Source organism: Actinia tenebrosa, unplaced genomic scaffold (genome assembly GCF_029948245.1).
Source record: "Actinia tenebrosa isolate PJP-AT-01 unplaced genomic scaffold, QUT_ActTen_1.0 PGA_scaffold7__59_contigs__length_16204524, whole genome shotgun sequence".
NCBI classification, from domain to species: Eukaryota; Metazoa; Cnidaria; class Anthozoa; order Actiniaria; family Actiniidae; genus Actinia; species Actinia tenebrosa.
In genome coordinates, this window is record NW_028292584.1 from 5824838 (window position 1) to 5850907 (window position 26070).

A 26070-nucleotide genomic window follows, 5' to 3' on the forward strand; every position below is an offset into this window, starting at 1 on the left:
CGCCCACGCAGTCCCAAACAACTTTTGATTCAAATTAACAAATCACGTTTTAGACGCTGAATCAAGGATGGTGACCAATTCTGGAGTTTAAACTGTTTCCTCAAGGTGACACAAAATTAATCATTGGTTAAAACTAACCGCTAATATTATCGATATGAGTTTATCACTTGGAAAGCCAGATAGAATATGAAGTTTCCTATGTTACCTAAAATATTAAGAATAACTTTGAAGAGATCTAGACCCATTACCACTCTTTTCATTCACGCGCTAATCGAGACAACAGCCGTAACAGGAAAATAGGGCAATACTCTGCCGCCAATCAGAGAATAGCGATCTTTAGATCCGACGAGTACGAGTTCGAGTTTTAAGATTGTTCCTGTGCAAGTCTGAATCGTAGTCGATTTTTTACAATCTAAAGTTTCAATCTACGTACACGATAACGACTACAAAATGATTACATCTCTTTACGAGTTAAAAGCTTGAAGTGTACTTCCCAATTTTTCGGTCGCGACTGTTGTCTCGATCATCGCGTAGCAATGAAAAGAGTGGTAAAAGTTTTTTTTAAAAGTTTTTTAGTTATTCCCGCTTTTTTCCCGTTGTCTGCGCAAGCGCGTCCTCTCATCGCGTCATCCAGCATCGAGTTATAAAAGGTTTTCACACCTTCGATCAACCGTTTCTGCCTTTTGTTTGTCTATTGTTCTTTATTATCGTTGGGTTTTTAACTTTTTTTGGGAGGAGCAGATTAGTCGCGTCATCCAACGTTTTAAAAGAGTAAATGGTTTGAACCCAGGTGTTAAAGTTGGGCGTTTATATAAACGGCGTTGCAAGTTAGAACAGTTTGGCGTTTATAAAGTAAGAACAAGTAGTGCGATCGATTAGAGCGTTTATTTTTGTTCATTCGGAACGAACTATCCTTATGTTTCTTATACTAAAATAAACATTCGTTTTCGGTTTGTAAAGTCCCCATCGTAAGGAGGTACTTGTGAGCCTAACTCATATGGTAGTTTCAGCTCCAATTAAAAAATATCGAGTAAAATTCTTTACACGATGTCCAAGCATCTGAATTTGCTGTTTTTCTTTCGAGTGTCGTCCAACATTTCACTTACTGCACGCATCTTTGCTCATTGTTTTGTTTTTGTTCGTTTTTTTTTTTTTTTTTTTTTTTTTTTTTTTTTTTTAAAGTTCAAACGGAGCAACAAAAATGAAATCCTGACTGTTCCTCTTGTTTCAAACCTTTAGTTCCTGTGCGCCTTGGCTTGGAATCAGAGACGTTCCATTGCGCAAGGGTTTTCATGCTCTGATCATATTAAGTCGTTTGCCAAGCGCTAGCTATGAAATTGCTGGGTTTTTTAAGATTATTATTCTGGCTTATAAAAATTTTCAGTTCTCTCAAAAAAGTTATTATCTCAAAAAAGTTACCTGAGAGAACAAGAAAGATATGAATTAGTTCGAAGGAACAGTATTTCACCTACAGTCAACCAACACTAAAAACGGATGCGAGGGAGACTATGATTTTGCCTAGAAGTTCTCAAAATTGTTTTGACAATGCGAAAGCTATTATAATTAGAATCTTTGTCTGTTTAATCTTGTTACGAATCAATAACTGCAGTTGCATCAATAGGAACAAACAATCAAGTGATGCCTTTCCTCTCAGTTCAAATAAGATTAACCAACGCCCTGAAGTCAGTTACTAGCATTTCATTCATTTGATTAGTGTGGTATTCAAATTACCATCTTAAAAAAAAAAGAAAACAAGGAAAAAAACCGATAGTTTTTAAAAGCTTGAATTATAATAGTCTGCTCTGTATTAAAATCAATGATCCATGGCAAGGTGCGAAACGCAAACAATAGAACAAGCAATAGAAGGATACACACGCTCCATAGCTGTATCCTCATTGTTATATTTCATTGTTTAGTGCTGATACATAAACAGGTCTTCGCGTAAGCTTATTCATTTTCTCTGTGAACCGTCTCGCGAGCAGTCTCATCTAACGTGCAATATCTAGCAAGAACTATGGATAACTATGGAAGTAACTTCTCCGAGTGCTACTATCCTGCACCTCTTTCCCAGAAGACGAACGCGACGAACTGGAGCGAGTGTGAATCACGTGGACCGTGTTTATATCCCCAAAATGGTATCCAATCTTCACTCGGCTACTCGTTAGGGAAAACTACTTCAACAGCAACAAGTACGTGTGAAGAAATGACTTTATCCGTAATGGCTGGACCCAAAAACAAGATAAAAGCCGAGCTGAAGAACGATGAGTTGTGGAACGTCTTCAGAGAGAATGAAACGGAGATGATTATTACTCGAGCCGGAAGGTACGTATGTCAGTGGAGTTAGCTTCTTGCATCACGCGAATTACAACTCTGTAGTAAAAATTGAACCTACTCTACTGTTCCTGAGGGCCAAAGATTTTAGACTGTTATATGATTATTCCAAAATTTTATTTGCGCACTCATGAGTTCTTTAAAGATAACGTTCGCCTTTGATAGTCTTGCCTGTACCTTCAGAATTCAATTCGGTGCGTAGCGAGTACGACTTCCAACAACGTCAAATAAATTACTCTGTTTTGTCGTTATCCATTACTAGTGCACATAATAAGAACACTGCTTCGTAGATAAACACTCAAGCTAAGAAGTAGACTAAGCGCTAATATTTTTTTTCGTGAAAGTTTTTCTCTTCTGCGCACATTTTCTTACGTTACTAAGAAATGCAAATATAAATTCAAGAAGAGCCGGAAAAAATGTAAAAAGCGCTTAGTCATCAATGAAAATACAATAAATAACGCAGGTTTTATGAAGCATGATTCACGAAGATTAATCTATAGTTGAAATTTTTCATTTGTCTCATTGTATTGCAAATCTTCTGCGCTTGTAATTACCTCGTACCTCGCATGGTATGTGCACGAACTGCTTTGAAACGAATTTCGTTCTATAAGACAATCATGTTTGCGCAGTTGATTCAAATAGTTTTCTCGATTTATTTTTCTTTAAAACATGGAATAATTCCCAGGAAATCCATAGCAATCTGAAATGGCTTCTTGTTGTTTTGTAGCCGTGCGAGAAAAAAACATTTATAATTGTTAATAATTAATTTTTTTCATTATTTTTGGTTATTATTTGTAGCTCATTAGTTGGAAAATTGAGCTGTTGACTCGTGCATGCAGAACGTATCCGCTTTTTATAAACAAATCATTTCGCGTAGTTATTTTTTTGCAATTTTGAGATACCTACCTTCTCCCCAGTTTAGCGAACAATTTCGGCTCTTGAATCGTTCGATCGGTTCGGTTCGATCCTGACTCAATATCAAATCACTTGAAATTATGATACTGTAAAAACGAAAAGAGACAGAAAGCAATAATAGAGTAAAGCGGCGATTTAGACTTGATTGTTTTAATTCTTTTTATACTCGGGCGCATCGACTTTAAGTTCGGGCGGATCAACTGTAATTCACCTACCTACTTGTCTATTAGTCAACTAAATATCATTATCACTAGATCAACTTTATATTTAATAAGTATAACTGTAGATAGGTTGCAAATAATCATTATAAACGAAAGTTCAATATAGATGATTTCCAAGCACATTGATTGTATTCTACGTGTTTTACATAAACTTGCTTTGCATTCGTCTCTTTTATTTTCCCATTTTTATTCGTTCGTTTGTTTTAATTTCATTTTGATTTTTATGAAACTTTTATTTAGTCTAACTTTTCATTTACCTCTGTTTTCTTTTTCATTCTCATTTTTCATTCTCATTTCATTTTTTTTATCCATTTGTTTTTTCGCTTTCGTTCGTTTCATTTTTCCTGTACTTATTTATACTTACTTCTTTACTGTATTTTTCATCCTTTCTTTATTTTTCCATATACATTCATACCTTTATCCATTAATTTTTTTCTATACATTCTATTCTTTCCTTACAGTTATTTTAATTTTTTGACTAATTTTTAAAATCATTTATTTCTTTGTTTTTTTTGTTTGTTTATTTGTTTGTTTGTTTATTTATTTATGTTTTATTCTTTTATTTTTCTTTCTTTCTTTTTTTTTTTTTTTTTTTTTTTTTTTTTTTTTTTTTTTTTTTTTTTTTTGTTGATAAAATTTTTATTGCATTCATTTATTTTTCTCCGTACATTATCTTGAACTTCACTTTTCTTCTTTAACACTAAGATATCTTTTACTAACAAACACTTTGTTTTCCATTTTTTCCAGACGTATGTTCCCCATCCTTGATTTTCGTCTATCAGGAATGGAAGCAAACCAGTACTACAGCTGCATGGTGCAGATCGTTAGCATAGACAATCATCATTACCGTTATGACTTGACCAATGACAAGTGGGTCGTGACTGGGTCAGCGGTGAAGCTTGACGTCCAACACTCTCGTTGCCTACACCCCCATGGATCAACACTTGGAAGAGTATGGATGAAAGAGGGAGCGAAATTCGACAAGTTAAAGCTGTCGAACAATGTCAAACCATACTGTGACTATGTGAGTATTGCCAGGTATTAATATAGCTTCTGGAGTTGTAGAACGCGTTGCAACATTGGGCTTGTTTTTAGGAACGCTTTTTTATGGCGTTTTTTTGCTCGCTCATGGTGAAGAGTGATCTAGCAACCTAACTTTTCGTGTTAATTTTCGTTTCTTGGCACATAATACACCAACTCACTGATAATTAATGTTTCTTATTATTATTCTCGTCGATCAGTAACACATAGGGTATTGTTGCGATATTTAGTGTTGTTTGTAGTCGAACAAACCATTCAAAACACTCGATTATTCGTGTTTAGATGTGTGCCCACAATTATTTTCGGTCGTGTGATCTCCAATCACCTATCCGACCATTCGCTGTCCGCTTTGTGCCCCTTCAGTCTTTTTTTTTTCCTTTTTTCTTTCTTTCGTAAAAGCTGTATTTAATGCAATATGAAATGCCACAAAACCGATTTTATCGATTTTATCGACTTACTCTGAAGCAACCTCTTGGCTGATCTAAATCAGGAAACGACTCGCTCACAGATCGCTTTGGAATTTAGGATGCTAGGTTTTGCGGACAGAAGAAATGGATTGATGAGTTACCTTTATTAGCGTTCTTTTCCTGCATTGCATTATAAAATATTTATGATAATCAAGAGGTAATTTTCTTTTTTTCTTTCCCAGATTATATTATCATCGTTACAGAAGTACAAAGCCCAGTTGATAGTCACTAGACTAGACCTTCCTCACTGCGAGAGGTGGATCTTCGATTTCCCTGAAACGGCCTTCATCGCAGTCACGTGCTACCAGAACCCTACCATCACAAGACTAAAGATCGAACATAATCCATTTGCCAAAGCATTCAGACAAGGAAAAAGGTAAATCAAGAGAAACTAAACTAAAACCTTGCTAATAATAAGCTGCACAAGGACTCTTTTAAGATAGCGAACACGGTGCATTGTGGTCTAGCTTGGGTAAAAACATCAATTTGTAGACGTTTGGTTTATTTACACCAAAGAGGTTTGACTCATTTTTAGTTCGAGGTTTGAGCCTTACTCACGCAACAGCCATAGACCTTTTCTGAGATAGCGATTATGGTGCATTGTGGTCTAGATTGGGTACAAACATCTTTTGTCCATCATGCCTTATATGCTGTTGTTTGTACTGAAGCTAGACCACAATGCATCCTGCTGTTTATCGAACTCGGAAAGCCACAGACGTCTTTACATTCAAGTATAAACGTTTCTAGTAACTCTGATTACACTGAAGGTTTTTCACAGCTCGTTATATAAGTTACGCTAACACAACCAATATTATTTTTGAAGGTCAATGAACCAAGATGAGGACACGGAAAAGCAGAATAGGTCGTGTAACTCTACCAAGTCGACAAAGCGTCCGCGCTTACAGATCTCATCACCGCCACCCGTGACCAGACTTCACCCACCACCTCTTGGTCATTTCCCGGAAACTGTTCCGTCAATCCCAACACCCCCACCACCCCCTCTCCCACCTATGAATTTGTACTGTCAGTCATATCCTTCAAGAGAAACGATGGTTAACCAACAATCGAGGTAAATATACGAATTAACATATGGACATTAGTTTTTTATGTGTCTGTCCTCTTATTGACGATAAGTTGTGTTATCACATTATCAAAGTAGTGTGGATCCACGAGACGTACTATATCAAAAACGATAAAAGTTTCTCATATTTTTACTCATCAAAACGATTAAGGGAAAGAGCGCGCGCTTGTTGACGTCAGCTTTATCTGCCTGTCCTTTTGATGATAACAAAAAAAAACAATCAGCGCGCGAGAAATTTGTAATTTTTATAAAATATATATTTTATGTGTTCCATATTTTACTTGTCTGAAAGATAATTCGTTGTATGTCGACGGTATTTGTGGGGCCCTGTCACGTGGCTTCTCAAACGTCAAAGTTAACTCGATTTTTCGGATACGTTTTTGCATACACTATATTTATATATTAGTGGACATGTCCTAGCAATATTGTTTGGGTGATTGTAAAAGCCTCTAATTTGATTGGGTAACACAGAAATGCTTATCAGCTAAGCTTCCTTTTTCTCATTTCCGTTTTATTTGATTTTCTTTCAGATTTATTCCTCTAATGAACGATCCTATCCTCTGGGAGCCACCTCAGGCCTCCATGACGTCACAGCGAACTTGTCTTCCACCGATCAACACTAGTTTCCACTTCGAGGCACCTCAACCCCAGTGCCTCAAACAGGAACATCAGACCTGTACTAACGTTCCTCAAACCTGGTTTTCTGACCAACAAGACGTCTGTGGAAACCTCTATGGTACAAACTGGGTGCCGACAAACAGCTGCTCTCTATATGAAGACATACAATTACGTCACCATGGTTACGACAATATGTTTTATCGGGAAAACTAGAACGAAGTTTTCGAGTATAAGTAAACCACAGGAAGCCCACTTTAGAAAAAACTAATAAATTTCAACCAATCGAAAAATGGTTCAGTTAGCAAACGACATCTTGCGTCGCTTTTATTTCACAATATTATTTTTATCTACGTGGGCTTCCTTAATTACTTTAATTCTGGTTTTGATGTTAGATTTTTGCTATACTTATTTATGCGGAACTTTGTCTATTTATAAAATCAAAACGCGCGAGTTCAGCGTTTTGACACGTGAACATTTCCAGTACAACTTGTCTCTCGAAAAGATTGCGCAGCCTTTTGTGCATGTAAGTTATTCAGTGCAATTTTTATCATCTATTTTCTTTTGTTAAACCATACCTTATACCTTCGTTAAACTTTCAAGTTTTTGTTTTGCGCGAGACAAGTTGCGACAAGGAATCTTAGCGTTTAAAACCAACCTCAAGCAGTTTTTCAAACCTCATTTGTTTGGGTCAAAACATCGTTCACAGTTATTTCTACTCGCGCACTTCAATGAGCTTTGGATTTAAAAAATTATATATCTCAGTAATTTGGTTTTACAAGTTGAAATATAAATAACAATATTTATAATGTTAATATTAGCTTATATTTTCGAACTGTAACTGAAGATGACTTCGATCAAAAATTAATAATGATAATAAAAAAAGAATTTGAAACACCTGTTTTGTCTTGTTGAAGATATAACTAGCTAAAAACTAGTGTGAGCTGCGTCGGTGTTTCTAATGAAACAGTAATGATAAAAAGGTAAATTATACACCGTGAAAAGATGAAAAAACTTTCTGACGTTTCGGATGCTAGTCCGTCGGAGTAAAAGAGGACCTTTTTATCATTACTTTTTTGTCTTGTTGTTTGTTTGGTTGTCTTTTCACTGTTTCTGACTTCACTAAATACTCGTTTACAGTCCACTGTTCGCAGATATATTGAGTCCTCTTTGCTATTATGGCCAACCCAACAAAAATAATGTTATTTTCTCATAAAAAAAAGAAAATAAATAAAAATATACCTAAATCAAATAATTACCCATTTTAGACGACAATTTATTGTTAAGTTGTATCTATATTCATGTTTCTCATACGCAAACGTTAAACAAAGGGAAATGATATGTTGAATGGAATAAAGAAATGCGAATATTGCAAATAACGAAGTTGAAAGCTATGTTCATTACCATGCCCCCAAGTCCTGTAACCAGGCTTGGTTACTTAGTTTCAAGATGGCGGATTAATTGCTTCATGAAAACTTAGTTCAAAACACCTTCAATCATCTCATTTTTCGTAGCTTTAGATGACTTTAAGCTAGTAATGGCATTATTTATTGCTTCTTCGTTGTGTAGAAATACAGCGAGAGCAAGTATCCGTGGTTGTTATTTAAATGCAGCTTCGTTTTCTACACGGTAAGTAAGCACATAACGATTTAATTACACACCAGAGGATGATATAAATAAGCTTACGTTGTATCGGAACGTTTTGTTTTGGTTGTTAAACTTATTCTCAAAGAATTGAGATCCCAGGCAAAAGTTTTGTACGTGACTCTTGGACGCATTTGGCGATTTGGCCACAAACATTGTGCTGTGCGTGGGTGACCATACAATACAATACAATACAATAACTTTATTTATACTTGAATTACAAGATAGCAAGTACATGCTAATATCTCCAAGTTATAAATAACCTAAACTAAAAATTAAAATTACATGATGCTAATATAAAAATATGGATGTAAACAATGAAATAAATATATGTATATATGTAAAATAAAATTAAAATAGAATTATCCTCTACAAAAGGTACAACAGTCAATATCAAATTTGACTTTGGAAATTTCCGATTTAAATTTACTTAATTCGTGCAACAATCTCATGTTGTTTGGAAGAGAATTCCATAACTTACTACCCTGATAAGCCAAGGAATGAAGACCATAACTAGTGGTGTTTACTCTAGGTACTATAAGAATGTTATCACCCCGTAAATTAATGCTACAATTACGTAGTGTAAATAACTTAGAAATATATTCAGGAACCAGTCCGTGCAGAGCCTTAAATACTAATATTAAAATATTGTGCATTCTCCTATTATACAAAGTAGGATGATTAATACGCAACAATAATTCCTCATATGTGCTTTTATGATCATTATAAATAAAACGCAAAGCGCGTTCATTAAGTTTTTCTAATTTGGTTGAATTACCTCTCCCGCAATGATGCCATACAATAGAACAATAATCTAAATGAGGTAAAAAATAGGCATTATATAATTTGACTTTGGCATCAGTATTAATTAGTTTCTTATGTCTTTGTAAGACTTGAATTTGCTTGCCAACCTTCCGTGCTATCTCTGTAATGTGTTTGCTGAATTTTAAATCTCTATCGATAGTTACACCTAGTAACTTGACATCATCTGCAAGACTGACCACCTCACTACCAATGGAAAAACAAGGTGTGTTTATGCCCTTGCTCTTGCCTAGCCACATGGTAGTACATTTATCAGGATTCATCATGAGGCCGTTGGAGCAGAACCACGAATGAGCAGTGAGAAGATCAGACTGCAGATGCCTATGTAGTAGAGAAACATCATTACTAACATCAAAGATCTGGGTATCATCAGCATATGAACTAACCTTAGACTGAAGCTCAGATAATAACAAATCATTGAGGAAAATATTGAAGAGGAGAGGGCCTAATACAGACCCTTGAGGAATTCCTCTGATAAGTGGGCTCCAATCAGAAAACTGGTCACCCAATTTAACTCTCTGAAAACGATCTGTAAGATAATTCCCTATAAGTGAACAACTATTAAAGGATAAACCATAAGCAGCAAGTTTAGCTAGAAGTAAGTCATGTGGCAAGCTGTCAAATGCCTTGGACAAATCAATACCAATAATAGATGCAAAATGCTGCTTGTCCAGACCACTCCTAATTTTAGGATTAAGCCCTTGTAGACACTTAGTATTAGATATAGTGAAGTAAGTCCTGGGACATTTTTGGGTCTCAAGCATTGTGTTGTGGGTTGCCAATGAATATTTAGGACGCCCTTGTAACGAGTGAAGTGGGTCCTGGGACAAATGCATTTTGTGGTATCTTGCATAAACATTCATTGTTTCTGCATTATTTTGATCTCTGTTCATATGTTAATTTCTTTTTTTGGTCTTTTCTTTTGCAGTTCCTACAAGCCTTTGACATCTACCTTCACCAATTTTATCAGAAAAACACTCAGCCTCAACAAACTCAAATCATTTGCAAAGCTTGAAAATAAGAGTCACCAGCAGATTTTATTCAGTGCTATTGGTGTTGCAGCTGCGATAAAGACTAAAGGACTTTTTCCAGTTGCTCATTGTGGCTTGAAATTAAGCCATAAAAATGTGGCTCTTTCAAAAGCAAAAGATACTGAGATAACTGAGGAAGCTAAAACTCCACCTAGCTTTGATTTCAAACTGTTCTTCAAAATCATTCTTCCTGATATTTGGCTTTTAATATTAGCAAGCCTGAGTGCCTTTGCTGTTGCCATGACGAACATACACCTTCCTCTATTGCTAGGCAACCTTGTGAACGTTGTGTCAAATTTAGCATCAGAGGACCATGCAAGGGATTATTTCGAAGTGCTAAAAATGCCTGTTGCACAATTGTTTGGACTTTATATGGCACAGGCAGGCTTAACTTTTGTGTATATTTCAATGTTGTCATGTTTGGGAGAACGACTGGCTGAGAGAATGAGGACAGCATTGTTTGCATCACTTATACGACAGGATATTTCTTTTTTTGATGTGCACAAAACTGGGGAATTAATCAACAGGTAATCTTGAGGTTTTTATCAGTATTATGACTACAGACAAACATGTGTTTACTTAAGGTTACTGGAGACCTTCAACGGTTTGTTTCGTGTAAGACTCTCTCTACACAACATGTTCACAACACGTTGATCTGTTAGTTAGCTGTGTTTTCATATTGTTTCAGAGTTTGATAAAATCAGTGTTTATTGTTTATCATTTAATAAAAAAGTGTAAAAATTAATATATCAATTATAATCTGGTTGTTGTTCATTGCCAGGTTGACAGCTGACGTTCAAGATTTCAAGAGTTCATTCAAGCAGTGCATATCCCAGGGTCTTAAGAGTACGACCCAAGTGATTGGCTGCATGGCTACAATGTATTACATCTCACCCAAGTTAACTGGTGTTATAGCAATAGTCCTCCCTACCGTCATAATATTTGGGACATTATTTGGCTCCTTGCTGCGGCGTTTGTCAAGGAGGGCACAAGAACAGGTTGCCAAGGCAACAGCTGTGGCTGACGAGGCACTTGGTAACGTGAGAACTGTGAGAGCATTTGCAATGGAAGAGAAAGAAACAGAGTAAGTTATTTATTTGTTTCTTTGTGCCTCTAGAGCCTCTACTACATGAACAAAGTACTATACGATGAAACTTAAATTGACTCATCAACCATTAAAAATAATTTTATATTTTAGTTCCTCTGAGGATGACCGTGTCGGTTGAAAGCTAAGGAAAATGTAAAATTATTTTTAAAGGTTGATGAGTCAATTTAAGTTTCATAATATGAATCCAACCTACAAAAACCTTTACGACAAAGTACTATATATTTGGAGGGGGGAGGGGGGGGGGAAGGGGGTTAAAACATTTGGGGCCCTGTGGATCAAATGAGCCTATCTCACCACAGGAATCCCAATTATAACCAACAGAATCCCAAATTCTCTACTTTCACATCTTCATAAAACTTTGCCTCTTTGGGGGGTGACCAGAGGGTAAAGACCCACTTATTTTGCTGAGAAGGCTGATCAGACAATGTTGACAATACCTTTGGTATCCAAAAATAAAATGAAAAAATAAAAAAAGCAGAAAAGGATAGAAGCTTGAAGACGTTTAAGGTAAATTTTAAAAACTTTTTCGTAAGTCAATACATTTTCTGTAACCCAAAACTCTTGATGATCTGTACACACAAAAATAACTTGAAATAAACTGATAATTATTGCATTACGGGGATGTGAAAGTAGAGAATAGACTTGTCTGCATATAGGAGGTTAATTGACATGTCCCATGTTGTATTTTAGTTTATACTCAAAAGAGGTGGGCAAATCAAAGATGTTAAATGAGCTGCTAGGTTTTGGTATTGGTGCTTTTCAAGGAGGTGCTAACTTAGCTATCAATGGTCTCGCACTGGTTGTGTTATATGCCGGTGGATCAATGCTGGCTGTTAGGGAACTCAGGCCTGGGGATCTCATGAGCTTTTTAGTAGCTACACAGACAATACAAAGGTAGGTATCTACAGAATATATTGAGATTATCACACATCAAGAGCTTGATATCATTTTTATTGCCATTTGGCAATACCTTTAACGTCTTTAGTTAATTAGGGATGGGACTGCTATTAACACAGTCATAGGAGCCACGTGAAGGTCTTACCATTTTGCAGATGTAATAACAAAGGAAGCACCTTCTCAGTTATTTAAGACCCTGTGTGCAGGTCTGGCCAAGGATTGAATCACTACCTCCCAAACAACAGATCAACACTCTTACTTACATTGAGGCAGCATGGTCGAGTGGTCATAGCATCAGTCTCTCTTCTCCTGATTTCTGAGTAGTTCAAATTCAGTTTCTCGACCATGCTTGTAAATAGCCAACTGGTTTGCCTCCTTGCCAGTTGGGATTCTTAAACCACTTTATGTTTCTTTGATTATTTCTTTATTTCAGTTTATTAATTTGTATACTACACTGTAAACTAGCTGTACTTTCCACGTTAAATAAGGTTTAATTTTTTTTCACTGAGCTAACCGAGTGGCACCTTATTAAAATAGGGGCATGAATTTCCAGTTTTGCTATTTCATACATAGGTCCCTTGGTAGTATCTCTGTTCTATTTGGTCAGATTATTCGTGGAATGAGTGCTGGTGCCAGAGTCTTTGAGTACATGGCCATTAAACCGACCATCCCAGTCACCGGAGGCAAAATACTTCCCATGTCTGATGTCAAAGGACAAGTAGAATTCGAAAACATCACCTTCACATACCCTACTCGAAAAGGCCATGTTGTTTTGAAGAATTTCTCCTTGTCTATTGAAAAGGGTAAAATGGTTGCTCTATGTGGTCCAAGTGGGTCGGGCAAGTCTACTGTAGCTGCCTTGCTAGAGCGATTTTATGAAGTAGGTAAAGGTAAAATCAAGCTTGATGGCCATGATGTGAAGGATTTAGATCCCACATGGATAAGAGGAGCAGTTATTGGATATATACATCAGGTAGGATGATATAAAATATATTACGCAGAACGTTTGGGGAAGGAGTCTATGGCTTCCTTAGCCCATCCTCCCCTGCTTTCAGTGTGTCCCCCACCCCCGGGGTGTCTATGATTTTCTTGAAACAAAAAACAAAATACCTTCTAAGGCTTATTGTAGTAACTGCAGTTAGTTTTGCAGCCCATTGCTGTCACATTCCTTCGCTACATGTCCCGAGGTTCAGCAGCATTGAATATATAGAGATTATCACATGTCTTAACATGTGATAATTTGTTTATTACACATTTAGGCTCGATATATAACACACACAAAATGTTTTATTGTCTTAAATATCCTTAACCGACTTACAAAATGTTAAAGAATTATACGTTTCCAATTCAATATCATTCAAGATATTAAAGCTTAATTAAAAATGTAAGAAGCACAAAATTCATCTTGAATTTGATAGAAATAAACACTAAATAGAGATTTATCTCGTCACTCTTGACTACTATCGTAGTCAAGTTACAGTTACAGTTTACCGTGAAGTGATATCGTATCACTTCACTGATATGGTTTTTATTCACGGCTTTATTTCACGGATATCGAGCTTAAATGTGTAATAAATCTATTTACTGTGATGTGACTTCCGATTGCAAATACGGCCTTTTCGAGTGCAAATATGAGAGCGCATATCATGGGTGTGCGTGCAGCCTGTCAATTGTTTTTCTCTCACAATTTCTAAGTGAAATGTTCGTAAAACGTTCATGTGTTATAGGAACCGATCTTGTTTGCTACGTCTATAATGGAGAATATCAGATATGGAAAACCAAACGCTACAGACGAGGAGGTAACGAAAAAAGCTTGATAGCATATTTATGCATCTTTTTATCATCGCTATGATAAAAGACAAGTAGATTAGCCCGAATGGCTTCGCGTGCTCTAATTGGTGGAACCGGGATGTCAAATTCCATATCGTGATCGTAAATATGGTAAATGACCGTAACAAATAGGACGTTTGCGTGATGGGGTTATTAGACTCCCACTACCAAGATGCTTCGAGAGTTTTCCTTTTTATTTAAATTTGTATTAACTCATGAGAATAATTAGACAATTGGTGCTAATTTACTGAACAAATGAAAGTGTGCAAGGGAGTCGGGTAGTAGAGGTCAAAGACGCCATCGTGCAAGCGTCCTATTTGACGAATCAGGAGATACCTTCATTTTATACTGTACCGTGCCGTGCCTCAATTTCTATTTGGATGATCAGTAATCCTGTGCTCTGTGATTGGCTCAGTGGGAATTGTTATTCAGTAACCTGCCATGCTGTGTCACGCTCTTCTACATTCCTAACACCTTTAAGCTGACACTAAGACAATCCATTTCCCCTCTATTTTTTCAGGTTTACGAGGCTGCCAAGCTATCCAATGCTGATACATTTATAAAGCAGTTTCCTCAGGTATTTGCATTAGTCAAGAGCCGTTGAAGGTCCTGTGGTTTTGGCGGGAATTTTCGCGCGCGCTTGCCCCTATAACTCAAAGACTCCCGCTTTGCCTCTGATGCGTCTAGATCTTAATTCTTGTGTTGTTTTTTTTTCCATAGGGATACAACACTGTACTCGGCGAGAGAGGCATAACTGTTTCTGGAGGGCAAAGGCAAAGGTAGCAAACAAAACATCAAAGCTCAAAAACCTTTACATGGGCCCCCTTTATGCACACAGGGATCCGAACTTCAGGGTCTTGATGATCAATCGGTTTGAACCGTAATGGGGATGTCCACTTTTTTATTTGACTGTTTACTGACAGTGTGTTATTTTTCTATTTTGTAGGATTGCCATTGCAAGGGCTCTTCTGAAGAACCCGCCTATTCTTATTCTAGATGAAGCGACAAGGTTAGTATCGTATTCCTTCCATCCATCCATCCTTCCATCCATCCATCCATCCATCCGTCCATCCTTCCATCCATCCATCCATCCATCCATCCATCCATCCATCCACCCACCCACCCACCCACCCATCCATCCATCCATCCATCCATCCACCCATCCACCCATCCACCCATCCATCCATCCATCCATCCACCCATCCATCCATCCTTCCATCCTCATCCATTTATCTATCCATCCATCCATCCATCCACCCATCCATCCATCCATCCATCCTTCCATCCTCATCCATTTATCTATCCATCCATCCATCCATCCATCCATCCATCCATCCATCCATCCGTCCACCCACCCACCCACCCACCCACCCATCCATCCATCCATCCATCCATCCATCCATCCATCCATCCATCCATCCATCCACCCATCCATCCATCCACCCATCCGTCCATCCGTCCATCCGTCCATCCATCCATCCATCCATCCATCCATCCATCCATCCATCCATCCATCCATCCATCCATCCATCCATCCATCCATCCATCCATCCATCCCATCCATCCGTCCATCCGTCCATCCGTCCATCCGTCCATCCGTCCATCCGTCCATCCATCCATCCGTCCAACATATACAATAACCCATTTATTTATTTGTTCATTCATTTTGTTTCAGTGCTCTTGATGCGGAATCTGAGCGTCTTGTACAGCAAGCATTAGATAGACTAACTGAAGGTAACTAGAGTACTAACAGTACTTATGCAGCTAATTTCTCTTGAGAGTTTTTGAAGTAAAACAATTTAGCTCGAAGAGCCGATCGATCTTGTGACCTTTGCCTTTAATTCGCCTCAACACCAAAGGAAAATACACTGACTGCGCTAGCAGAGAAGGCTTTGCAAGCTTAAAAGTAGAATTTATCTGACGATGAAACGGCACGGCGCGCGGCACCATCAAGGAATAAATGACATACTTTGAACCAGCCACAGCGCACAATATGAAATTTCTCCTACGACAAGACAAGTCCATGAGTTTTTTTCCCAGTGCTACGAAATTTCCTCTAAAGAGATTTGGGCGGATCCATTCATATTTCATTTTGAATTATTTCTTTTTCCAGGTCGCACGGTTATTGTTATAGCACACAGACTTAGCACAATCCAAGGAGCAGGTAGGAAGAATATAGCAAATTAAATCCCAGTTATCTCTAATACGTTACTGATTAATTTTCCTCTCTCTTTTTTAGATAAAATCGTCGTACTCTCACATGGGAAGATTCAAGAGGTAGAGTACCTATTGACTGGATTTCATTTCCTCCTTATTTGCCACCCAACCCACCCGCTCACGGTCACAATACTGATTTCGTATGGAAACAATGACTGTGAGGGGTTGGGTAGGGTGGTTTTAATGATTCCGAGTTCAAGCACTTTGATTGGTTGGTGTGCATTTTCTCACTACTTGAGTGGTTTAGAGTCGAATCTATTTGAAAACATGCACACATAATCTGGACGTAGTGTCACTTCAGTTTCAAATTCCTTCGATTTTTCTTTACTTCATGGCTTTATACGCAGACGTTCTTAATGTCTGTCACGTTTCCCTCCTTCGTGGGAACGAAAACTCAACTCAGCTCAACTCAACTTCGTATTTAGTGCCATAATTTACAATAATACATAAAGTTAAAGACATTTACCTAGTTAAAAGCACAAGCTAATTGCGACAGATAAACTGATTGAAGCAATTAGCTGAAAATTTGAAAATTTACATTTTTAGGTCAGGCACTGAAAAAGTAATAGTAAAATACAAAAAGAGGAGGGGGGAGAAAAAGGGGGAAAACAAAAGATATGATTAAGAGAGCTCATAAATAGAATGCAAGTAAAAGAATTATAATAGAGTATCTTGTTCATAAGAGAAAATTATCTCATTAAAAAGTTTTTTTCTTGAAATTTTTCTTATTGGACTTCTTGAAATTTTCACTCAAAGAATTCCAATATTTTGTAGCAGCAAAACGTTGCGTGACAGACTCTTAGATTGTTTGCACTGGAGGCAATTTGTGAAGTTGTTTCAGGGATACAGGGATTTACGACGATACAGGGGTTTACGATGGTGTTTTCTTTTTGCAACAGCTTGGCACGCATCAACAGCTAATGAAAAAGAAAGGATTATACGCTGAACTGGTCAGACGACAGATGCAAGACGAGGATGAAGACGATGAAGAAATCTAAAAACAAGGCCTGTGTCACACATTCATTACTTTCATAAATCAATTCTTGGAGTGCAACCACACGACTCGAAATCTCTTGAGACATAAATAACAATAAAACAGCCACCATGTTGGTTGAACTAATAAGAAAAGCTTATAAGAAATGCTTTGTTATCGTCAACCAACATGGCGTCTTTTAAGGTGACGTGCACCCCAAGAATACATAAAACTGAGATATCGTTCGTAATCTCCCTATACGAAATGCTGCAAATTTATTTTTTTAATTCTTTATTGATTATTTAACGTGGAACTTGTCTTCCCGAAGTTTAGAGGAAAAATGGTAACCAACGCATCCCGCATTGAATTATGGGTCTAAATTGAAGTGATGGCAGCTGACGTTAATTCCATGACTCTTTGCGGGGCGAGTTTGTCTCCAGTCTTACTGCACAATTACTGAATTCGATGATTAATTCGACTCGTTTATAATCAAACTTTTAGGCAACGATGGAGGTATGTTTTTCTGCCTTTGCTTTAATCCAGGGCTCCCTCCATGGATAAGTTGAATCTCACTTTTTAAAATTCCAATGCAATTTTTTAAAATTAAAATAGCATAGTATCAGCGCATTGTAAAAGAAACTTGCTGTTCAAATTCGTGAATATTTTCTTCATTTGACATGCAATAGACCCTTTTCGAGTTCCAAATTACCGCTGTGTTCCTTGATTACAGACTCATTTGCTCAGGCTTAGCCTCGATTTTGTGAAGAATATTCACGTGTCTCGGTAAAGGTGCGTGGAATTTCAAAGTGTTTGTATTGTTGTAGTTGTGCATTCTTTACTTTACAGTTGGTATTTGTGAATATTTAGACAATGATGCGAGGCTAACCCTGAGTAAATGAGTCTGTAATCAAGGAGCACAGCGGTAATTTGGAACTCGAAAAGTGTCTATTAAGATTTTTGTTACATATATAAAATAAAATGAAATCAGCTCAATGTAGTGGAAGAGTTGTCATGCCATAAACTGAAATTAGTTTTGCCCTGGTTACCGTTTACTGTCATAGCAACAGTTGCTACGCAACAATTAAAGAAACTACAAGTTGCTTTTAATAAGTTTTATTTTCAAATGAAATTTCGGTTATAAATAGTAATAATTTTAATAATAGAAGTGCTTTAAATGTTAATCCCAGTTGTTCTTCTCCCCGCGTGCTCTCTAAAGGACGGTATACATGTAGCAAAAACAACGCGGCCTAGACATAAAGGCACGAGCCGTCGTCTTTATTAGGGCTGCCGTCCTAATAGCAATATTCTGATCGCCAGGATACTCTAGTTCCAAGGCAACACTGATAAAACTCAGGATCGTATGCTGTGTCCCCGCAACAGTTAAACGTGTCCCCAGAGCTTGGCTTCCACGTGATTCGCCCGCCACAACAGACGTAAAACTCTGCATCGTATGAGACAGTTCCGCAGCATCTGTCATTTCGTGAAGCACGACCCGTTAGTGTCCCTTGACAGCACATGTAATGCTGAAATATAAGGAATGTTAGGAGACGGATTACTAATATAAATATATAGCATCAAAACTGTCTTTGGGCTGCTTTCCATTAATTAATTAGGGGGAAAAGATCGTTTCTTTCACTCCTTTCTTCTTTCTATCCTTCCTTCTTTCTTTCTTTCTTTCTTCCTTCCTTCCTCCCTCCCTCCCTCCCTCCCTTCCTTCCTTCCTTCCTTCCTTCCTTCCTTCCTTTCTTTCTTTTTTCCTCTCATGTTCAAAATCAAAGATATCAGTTCCATACCCTATTATCAAATTCTCTGTCTCCGCAGCACCACCCAGAACCACTTCTCCACGATAGCTTTCCTTGGCAGCAAGTGAAATACCTAAATAAGAAAAAAGTGTAAGAATAGGTCGATACCAGCAAAGATCCCTGACGGGTATAGTAATTTGCAGCTTTCCATTGTTTATTTGTAAGCACAGATAATGCGCCGTCTCTCGCCACTATGGTAACGGATCAGTTTTGATCAAGGATCCCCATTCATGTGAGTAGCGTCCCTTGTTGGTTCTGCTGCGCTTCGAGTGTTTTTCTACACTTTTACTTCCTCTTTCGGCCGAAAAAAATCCCCTTTTAATTTTCATATCCATCTTTGGATTTCTATATTAGATTCTAACTGCTATTCAGTAACGTTGTTACATAACGACAGGAACCTAAATTACAGATCGTTTTATCGTGCTTGCATGAGAATAGGTGGGCGTACGATGACGTAATTTGCTTTGATCAAGAACATGAAATTCTTGGAAATTCAAGCAATAAACAAACAAATGTCAAAAGTGGCAAGATCTTATCGCTTTGGAAGATATCTGAGAATTTGAGGACAAATCTCTTGATGGTTTTCAAGTTAACATTGTGAAAGATGTTGCCAACCAACAAACATTTACTGCAAAATTTAGCAACTTTAATTTATTATATCTCCTGAACTAATGAAGCAACTGCTCTCAAATTGATAAATATTATCAACAGTTATGACTTCTTTATATTTCTTAAGTCCAATCGTTTATGGCTCAAAAGTTGATTTTTGGAAATCTAAACAGTACACCCACCTATACTGATGTGACTGATCCCTCCTATCTGCACCAGCACCCTCCTTATGACTGATCGACGCCTTACCTTGGGTCGTACGCTGTCCCCTGACAACAACCATTAAAATTGCCTCTTCGTCTTGGGATTACGTTCCCGCCACAACAGTCATTTTCCCTTGGGTTGTAAGCTTGATTGCCACAACATCTTGTTTGTGTTCTTGTTCTCCATACTATTTGGTTATCACAGCACAGGGACATCGCTGGATTGTACGGGCTGTGCATCGGAAGAAGGGCGGTTAGAAAACATGAGAAATTTTACCTTATTTCCTTTTGCTTTTCCCTTCCCTTTCTTCAATTCTTCCTTCCGTCTTTCCTATCATCATCCTTCATTCTATCCATTCATACGTAAATCCATTCTTCCTTTCTTCCTCCCTCCTTCCCTCTTTTCCTTCCTTCCTTCCTTCCATCCATTCTGCGTATGTATTTTACTAGCCACTTAGTCAGTATAACGTCATGTCTCAGCTCATATTGAAATGCCTCACCTTCGTCCACAGCATGCTATATTAGTTTCCGATCTTGGATACACATTTCCTTCACAACAAAGCATGTAATACTGTTCATACTGACTGAACCCACACTCAGACCTGCGCTCTCGTCTTCTTATCCCTGTATCTGACGATGAAAACAGAAAAAATTGAAGTCTCATTCATTACTATTTTATAAACACGCGATGTATGCTGGTATTTGAGTTTCTGTTGAAGTCAATCAACAAAATATGAAAAGTACCGACTGATTAATTTTTATTGACAGCACCGAAAAACCAAATCTTAACGAACATCTCGCAGCTACCAAGTTCACACGTTTATGAAAAAAGCAGTAGTTGGTTGGTCAAAATGTATTACAAAGCAAAAACCTTGCACTGATGGTTGGCCTCCTGCGCGCACAGCCGTATGTGACGCTTTCGGTTCCGGGACTGAATTGAAAAATGAAAGCTTATTGCCATCCTCGCTTTTTTTTAAGTACTGTGAGATTCACAGTTGCTTCTTGCGAGAATTCAACTACACTAATGCATTCTTGCTATGCACAGCCAAGTGACCCAACTGAGTAACGACTCTTAACGCAAGTCTCGGAAGTTCTAGAAGCAGGATCCCAGTGGGAACTCAAGATACTTCGAGTTCCAACAAGTAAAACTGTTGTTTGTTGTCAGTATGTTGTAGCAGCATGATGGTTTTTGAACGACCTTGCATGATACTTGAAAAAAATACTCTTTTGAAAAGGAATATTTTCGTTATGATGATGAAGGTGAAGGTGGTGATGGTGGTGGTGGTGATGATGATGATAATGATGATGCTGATGATAATGATGATGCTGATGATATGATGATGCTGATGATAATGAAAATGTCGATGTTGATGTTAATGTCAATAGTATTGATTAAGATGATGTGTTGTGGTAGTGATCAATAATGATGAGGATGATGATGATGTTAAGGGTAATGTAAATGAGGAAAAAAGTGTTGTCGTTGTTGTAATGGAGAAGGTGATGATGATGTTAAGGGTAATGTAAATGAGGAAAAAAGTGTTGTCGTTGTTGTAATGGAGAAGGTGATGATGATGATGTTAAGGGTAATGTAAATGATGAAAACAGTGTTGTCGTTGTTGTAATGGAGAAGGTGGTGATGATGATGATGTTAAGGGTAATGTAAGCGATGAAAACAGTGTTGTCGTTGTTGTAATGGAGAAGGTGGTGGTGATGATGATGATGTTAAGGATAATGTAAATGATGAAAACAGTGTTGTCGTTGTTGTAATGGAGAAGGTGGTGATGATGATGATGTTAAGGGTAATGTAATGATGAAAACAGTGTTGTCGTTGTTGTAATGGAGAAGGTGGTGATGATGATGATGTTAAGGGTAATGTAAATGATGAAAACAGTGTTGTCGTTGTTGTAATGGAGAAGGTGGTGATGATGATGATGTTAAGGGTAATGTAAATGATGAAAACAGTGTTGTTGTTGTAATGGAGAAGGTGATGATGATGATGATGTTAAGGGTATTGTAAATGATGAAAATGTTGATGTAAAGGAGAAGGTGGTGATGATGAGGAGGAGGAGGAGGAGGAGGATAAATGATGATGAGCATAATGTTGATGATGACGAAGGCGTTAATAATAAGATTCAATATTGCTGATGTCGCTATAGTGAGGTGGTTGTGTGATAATGGCGGCTGTGTTAATAATTAGACTGACGATGATGATAATCCCCAAATCACTCTATGGGTAGCCTTATGAAGGTGGGTTGAAAAAACAGTTGGGTTTTCCATCGACCATGAAGTTACCCACCAGCTAGCCCACGGAGGGTTCAGAAAAAAACCTCTGCTCTCAGGGTACCATGAAGTGTTAAATCCGATTAGATTTAAATTACATTTAGATTAGATAGGTTAATGATACTATTCTAGTGATGCTATTCTAGTGCTAGTTCGGGACGGACCATTAGATAATTGAGGAAATTCCACAACAAAATATCGAGCAAGCATTTCACCTATGAAACAAATATCGCGCAAACTCTCCTTTCAGCAAAGGAGTATCGAGCAAACACAAAAAAGTGCAAGGGTTGTTACAAAAAATTAAATTACTTGCAACATAAATCCCTGCAGCCTCCCCCACAACTATCTAATGGTCCATCCCTTGTCATTATTTTGTTGTTGACGTTGTCTAAAGCTAGGTTTTTTGTTTTTGTTTTTTTTTTTTTTGTTTTTCAGCTTCCTTTTTCCTTATTTAAAATCAATTAGTCAAGGGGCATTTAAGTTTTCCCCCAAATCACTGCTAGTCTGCATTCGGCAGATTCTAACATTACGTCGAAGGTCAATATTCAAGATCCAAAACGTTCTCAAAACAAACATCCGAATGACCTACGGCAAAACATACGTGATTCCCTAGTGATCAAACTGTTAACCCATACCTCAAACTGAAGATCTGATTACTGTCTTCTTAATGAATCAATAAACGCGTCTTACACCGTCTGCTGATTTCGTAATGAGTGATTGTTTCCTATAATTAGTGCAGTTTTCGTTACAGTATAACAGCGACATTGAAATGTCAAAGCAGGAAGTGTTATACTAGCATGGAGAGAGGTTCTGTGAACCTAACGCAATGGCCGGCCAACGAACGCGAGTTGGCGACAAAAGCCTTCCTTTTTTGAGAAACTTAGTTTTTGCATATGTTGTAGTTAGTTACAAAGGGATTATACGTTTTTTTAAAAGTAGCCTTGATGCATATCAAAATCATATCCCTTGCGGTTTAGATATTGATGGTTTTCAACCATTCCCAAGAGAATTAAATAACAAAAGACACGGCGGCCATGTTGGAGGATAAAACAAAAGAATTCATTGACAATTCTTGTTAAGTTCCTCCAACATGGCCGCCGTGAAAACCATCAATACCACGGTTTTATGCATGTGTTGAGCGGCGCAGAGCGACCCTGCTCTCCATGTACGTACCGCGTCAAGATATCGAATCTTATTGCTATCGTGTCTGGGGATTTAAAACAAAGGGGTCATTCATTACAACGTTAAAGACCTACTCGGTGAACCACGAGTGGTTTTCGATCACTACCTCCCCTCCCCCCCCCCCCCCCCCCCCCTTTCTATTTAGATTGCACCTCTTAGAAGTGAAGAAGTAAAGCATTGAGAAAAGTGCTCCCCGCATTTAATATTTATCTAAGATAAAATTCCTTGGAGAAGAAATATGGAACATCTCTGTATATCAAATAAGTGGGTCTTCTATTAAAAATATGTTAAAATGTTAATGACATTTTCATTCTTGAGGCAGTTAACAAGCCGTACCAATATATCTTATTTTTGCAGCGTCTTGGTTATGCAACTCTATAACAGTCTCCAAAATGTTAAGGCTCTGGATATTGTATTGCAATCAAAGATGCTTTAGGACTTAGTGATCCAGCACACTAGCCGGATAGCTTATCAACTTATCAAGTTCCGACATAATGAGTTCAACAAAGATAGGTCTTGTCATCATGTGTAGGAATGTCTATACTTAAAAAAGCGTTCTGCAGTCTCGGAGGTGATTGCTTTATTAAAGGAAATTCTATTCTCTCTTCAGATGCATTTACGGTGAAGATACATAAGTAATTGGAAGTCTCACCTTGTTGTTGAAGTGGCGGTTTTGGTACACGAGAGGTACTGGCCAAAACTACCAGTAAAAATGCAATCACAAAAGCGAGAAACACTCTCCTTGTAGCGCTAGCAGACATGGTTCTAGTTCCAGCGATCAAGATCTAAAGCTGCAACTCCCTCTCTGTTCCAGTTGCTAGCTCTCGTCAGTACGTGGTCGAGGAGTTGGGGAATTCAGTGTTATTGCAAGGAATGTCCCCTACCAGTTTGTTGTTGGATTAATTAGTTCTACTACGGGGGAATGGCATTGTTATTGTCATTCATTGGGATAAAGGGTCAATGGTTCAAAGTCATTAGGCTCTCTTAAGCGTCGAAATGTCAATGAAAAACATATCCAACTGGTGTGAAATAATGATATTACTGTACGTTGATTTTACGTCTGCGTTGCCCCGCATGAGATGAGCAGGGAAAAAATATTTTTCGTTCCATAAGCATAGCGAGTCTCTCTCAAGCAGACATACAGTAACGTCACGTTGTTCAGTATTTGTGTAAAGAATGCCTTAGGCTATTACCTGTTTACACTCTTAACTTCATGAATGATTTTCAAGATGCGTGAAAAAATATATGGCCTAAAAACTGACCATACCTATGGGCGATATAAAGCAGTCCAGAGGACCATGGGCTATATATACTTATTATTTAATAAGTTAGTCACAAAAACCCAGAAAGCTGAGAACGCCTAGGAACATGAGAAACTTTTTATGTAAAACAAGTAAAGCTTTTGATACAAACCGCAGCGAGGAGCTCAGAAAAGGTGAGACTAAAACCTACTAGAGATGAACAAGTCCATCAACAGTTATATGGAGCAGTTGAAACATGTAAAATGCATCTACCCATAATCCTTGTCGGCCTAAGCTTTATAGCTTTTCAGGTGACTAACTTCTTTGAAATAAATACTTTTTGCCAACAGCCATTGAAGATCCCATATTTTCAAAATAATAGTGTTTTTTTTTAAACAGGGATGGTACTGGGAAAATAGCTTCATATATTGGAGCCATTGATGGAAAATTTTAAAACGTTCTTAAGAAGAATAGCTGATCCTGACGAAAGTTTATTAAGTAATATTTCAAAGCCGACAATGAGGACTGGACGGGATTTCAAGAGTAGTATAGGGAATGGGGGTTCCAGCGCAATCTCAACACGGGCAAGACCCGTGTCAAAAATCCACCTACGGACAATCCCCACTCCAAGTGTGGTTGGGGGCAACAGCGCAAATATGTTAGTCTATATATGGAGTGCGAAGAATGTAAGAGAACTTTTAAGAAAGAAGCGGATTTGAAAAAGCATTTGAAAATGAAGACGAAGTGTATGAGCAGTTATGATTGTGGATGTGGTAAGAAGTTTGAGACTAAGGTTAAATTGTTTTGGCATTGTCAGGACTGTGAGTACGACTACGACGACCTAAAAAGTGCTTGGTATTAGGTATAAAATATTTCCTATTATATAGATGGAATCCCAAAGCAACTTCAGCACGGTGTCAATACCCGGTAACGGTGAGATTGACGTTAGACAGTTTTGGCGTCAGTCAGAAAGGAAGGTTAAAAGGACTCTCCGAAAAGGTATAGAAGAATTAGGAGCCCTGAAAGCGAGCATAATGGTAGAAGTAAGTTTGTCAAAAGACGAGGTAATGACGACAGCAATGTTGCGATCAAAGTCGTTAGTGATATTAGAATCCACGAATCTGGATAGGTCACTCAGTGAAGCCTTAGAAGCAATAATGGAGTCGCTGTCTAACTACACGAAAGAAGGATCGGGTTGGACAGTAGAGGAGGTTGAAGGAATAGAGATAAGTATGGCCAGGTACGTACCCATACGAGGGGGGAGTTACGTACCGCTACCAACGTGGGTAGAAAGGAAGAAGGCTATTGTAAACGTGAAGAATGAAGACAATCGATGCTTTATGTGGGCAATCAGGTCTGCACTGTATCCAGCAGAGAAGGATCCCTGTAGGACAAGTAAGTATCCCACAGATGATTTAGAGTGGGATGGTGTGGAATTTCCCATGCAGTTGATAGACATCCCCATATTTGAGGAAATAAACGATCTAGCAATTAACGTTTACGGAGTCAGAGAGCAGACGATAGTACCGTTAGTTCTGTCAAAAAGTAAAGGAGAGCGCG

The 26070-nt window shown here is 37.9% G+C and overlaps 3 protein-coding genes across 3 annotated transcripts; 2 read left to right on the forward strand and 1 right to left on the reverse strand.

Annotated features, from left to right (window-relative positions):
- The first annotated feature begins 1952 nt into the window (after positions 1-1952).
- Positions 1953-7426, forward strand: LOC116297318 (uncharacterized). The gene is made up of 5 exons (XM_031705536.2): positions 1953-2322; positions 4215-4491; positions 5158-5351; positions 5799-6044; positions 6587-7426. The coding sequence occupies exons 1-5, from the start codon at positions 2015-2017 to the stop codon at positions 6885-6887; spliced, it is 1326 nt and encodes a 441-aa protein (XP_031561396.1). The 5' UTR covers positions 1953-2014; the 3' UTR covers positions 6888-7426.
- Positions 7427-8120: 694 nt separating this feature from the next.
- Positions 8121-18776, forward strand: LOC116297311 (mitochondrial potassium channel ATP-binding subunit). Its single transcript, XM_031705529.2, has 13 exons — positions 8121-8300; positions 10066-10695; positions 10950-11252; positions 11967-12170; positions 12747-13146; positions 13901-13972; positions 14524-14580; positions 14724-14782; positions 14950-15012; positions 15679-15737; positions 16117-16167; positions 16243-16280; positions 17120-18776. Exons 1-13 carry the CDS (start codon positions 8209-8211, stop codon positions 17216-17218), a joined length of 2127 nt encoding a protein of 708 aa, XP_031561389.2. The 5' UTR covers positions 8121-8208; the 3' UTR covers positions 17219-18776.
- LOC116297313 (uncharacterized) lies at positions 18291-24173 on the reverse strand. The gene is made up of 5 exons (XM_031705530.2): positions 23922-24173; positions 20308-20437; positions 19854-20039; positions 18987-19068; positions 18291-18716 (listed from the first exon to the last, which is right to left on the reverse strand). The coding sequence occupies exons 1-5, from the start codon at positions 24028-24030 to the stop codon at positions 18486-18488; spliced, it is 738 nt and encodes a 245-aa protein (XP_031561390.2). The 5' UTR covers positions 24031-24173; the 3' UTR covers positions 18291-18485.
- Between the last annotated feature and the right edge of the window lie 1897 nt (positions 24174-26070).